This window comes from Etheostoma cragini, chromosome 8, assembly GCF_013103735.1.
Source record: "Etheostoma cragini isolate CJK2018 chromosome 8, CSU_Ecrag_1.0, whole genome shotgun sequence".
Classification (NCBI taxonomy): Eukaryota; Metazoa; Chordata; class Actinopteri; order Perciformes; family Percidae; genus Etheostoma; species Etheostoma cragini.
The window spans coordinates 27988486-27990925 of NC_048414.1; the positions used below are offsets into that span (position 1 = coordinate 27988486).

At 39.3% G+C, this 2440-nt stretch overlaps 1 protein-coding gene across 2 annotated transcripts in view; it reads left to right on the forward strand.

Annotated features, from left to right (window-relative positions):
• The window catches only part of LOC117948775 (CD209 antigen-like protein E), a 5800-nt gene extending 4304 nt beyond the window's left edge, over positions 1-1496 (forward strand). For both annotated transcript variants that reach the window (XM_034878635.1, XM_034878636.1), the window contains 3 exons: positions 651-784; positions 914-1014; positions 1106-1496. In XM_034878635.1, coding sequence (XP_034734526.1) covers positions 651-784; positions 914-1014; positions 1106-1247 — 377 coding nt within the window. In that variant the 3' untranslated portion in view covers positions 1248-1496. The remainder of the gene's footprint in view (positions 1-650; positions 785-913; positions 1015-1105) is intronic.
• The last annotated feature ends 944 nt before the right edge of the window (positions 1497-2440 follow it).

A 2440-nucleotide genomic window follows, 5' to 3' on the forward strand; every position in this document is an offset into this window, starting at 1 on the left:
ATGTGTATATGTGTATATGTATGTGTATATGTGTATATGTATGTATGTATGTATATGTATATGTCAAAGTGGTGTGTATGTATATATATGTATGCAAAACACTGATATATGAAAATGTGATTTTATGATCACTTCTGTGTTACGTTGATGTTTTACTGGGAAGAAGACGGACATACAACACGTAAATAGAGTTCCTGTTTGGAGTGAATGAGACACAAAATCCTCATCATGTTGCTGTCTGTTCCAAACTCCGATAACTCAACAGCACATTACAGAGTGGGCTTCTCGGTATCACCATGCAGTCAATGTCAAGAGATGTAGTCCGTCACAAACATCCTTCTGCATTTCTAATATGTCAACAATATTCCTTCCTGGTCCATTCTTCCACTACTAAGTTATAGCATAAGTCCAAAAGGAAGAAGACTACGAGCTACAGAATGAATGATGCTTTATATTTAGATTTAGATGTATAAAGTTTTGCTTACATATAATTCATAATTCTGGCCTCATGCAACATGTCATGATCACTGTCACATTTACATTTGTTGACTTTACAATCGTTTTTATTTTTCCACCAAATAACTAATTGCCCTGTTGTTGTCCCAATGATAATAATGTTGTTCATTTGGGTTCTTTCTGTTTTCACTAAGCTCAAGGAAGATGGGAGTATTTCAACGGTAGTTTCTACTACAAATCTACTATCACTAAAACCTGGCAAGAGAGTAGAGATGACTGTCTTCAAAAGGGTGCAGACCTGGTGATTATCAACAGCAAAGAAGAACATGTGCGTGTGTGTGTGTGTGGAAGAATACATGTTGATACAGACTGATACATTGAAATTAGTTCAATAGGTGTGTGAATGTTGTAAAGATTCTATTATATTATTTAAAGTGTGATACTCTTTAAAAACAAGGATTTCCTAAGAAAATTGAAGAAGGTCATGTGGATTGGCCTGACTGACTCAGAGACAGAGGGGACGTGGAAATGGGTGGACGGGACTCCACTGAATGAAAGGTTCACACATTTTTTCCATTTGGTCCATTCAAACTAAATCACTATCTCTTTCTTCTTGGGTTGTGTTCTCTGATCAAATCTCTTTTTTCAGATACTGGGATTCCGGGGAGCCTAACGGAGAGAAGAGTGAAAACTGTGTGGAAATAAAGAAATTTGATTCAGAAAATAGCTGGAATGATGTAAGCTGTTCCACTTCAAAGAACTGGATCTGTGAAATGAAAGTCATTCCATAACTCTCCATCCAAACCCACCAGACAGAAAACTAACAACGATAAATGTATTGCTGATACAATTTAAATCTTCACAAAAGCAACCTGAATGTGCTCATGTAGACACATCATTTCCAAGTAAAAACAGCGTTTTAGGATTTGCCAGCTCGGTGTGTGATAATCTGGAGCCTGGTTCTTTGCTCTGCAGTAAAGGGACCTGTTAACATCTAGAAACAAATGTCCAACCAGTTCACTGCTCTGGCTGAAAAAGAAAGAAGAAAAAACTACATATGTAGTACATGCTTTGATATATTGCTCGCTGAATGAATGTATACATGTTTGTGTGGGGGGGGGAGATCATAGCACAGACTGAATTTTAATCTTGTATATTTTATTTCTACCATAATTACAGTGTTTCCAAGGTCTCAAGACTTTACTTTTTTTTAACTCTGCGAACTTGATAAGTCTCATTTTGCTTCAAAACACTAGTGGTGTTTTTCCATTACATTAATCTTTTTAGTTTTTCCATTATGAAAAAAAAGGCCCTGGTACCTGTCAAAAGGTATTTTTTTTCCATACCCATCGAGGTTTCAAGCGAGAGGTAATTCCAAAAGTAAAACCTGCAGACTACTGATTGGTCAGAGAGAATCGTCACTAATCACTGCGTCATCGTTGCTAACGACAGACGGGGGTGTCTTGAACAAACTGCCATTTTAAAATAGTTTGGCCAGCGGAGTTTTTTTGCGGCCTCCAGCTTCTTTTGAAACTAAATTTGTCTTCTGGCAAACATCACCGAGAATCAAAAACAACACACCTTCCACGTTCTGTGTGTGTGTGTGTGTGTGTAGGGTCATGGCAGTTTCCTGTGCGGCAGGTATGACGACCAGCCATGCTCGCCTCTAAATCGGGGGCACCAAGGCCGAGTCCAGCAAGCAGAGCTGGTACTAACAGTCGGTAAGGTCCATAGTTCTTGCATAAAGGGCCCCAGCTTACATCCAGGACTTGTCAACCCCTAAACCCCAACCCACCCACTCCGCTCCGCCAACCCGCTTGCTGTACCCTCACAACGAGGGACAACTAATCACTCTGAAACGAAATCCCAACTGTTTGCAGTCCTGGCCCCCAAATGGTGGAATGAGCTCCCCATTGACATCAGGATGGCTTCCGACTACTCCTTTGATAAAAAAATAAAAAAAATGTAAGGTTTAATAACAGAA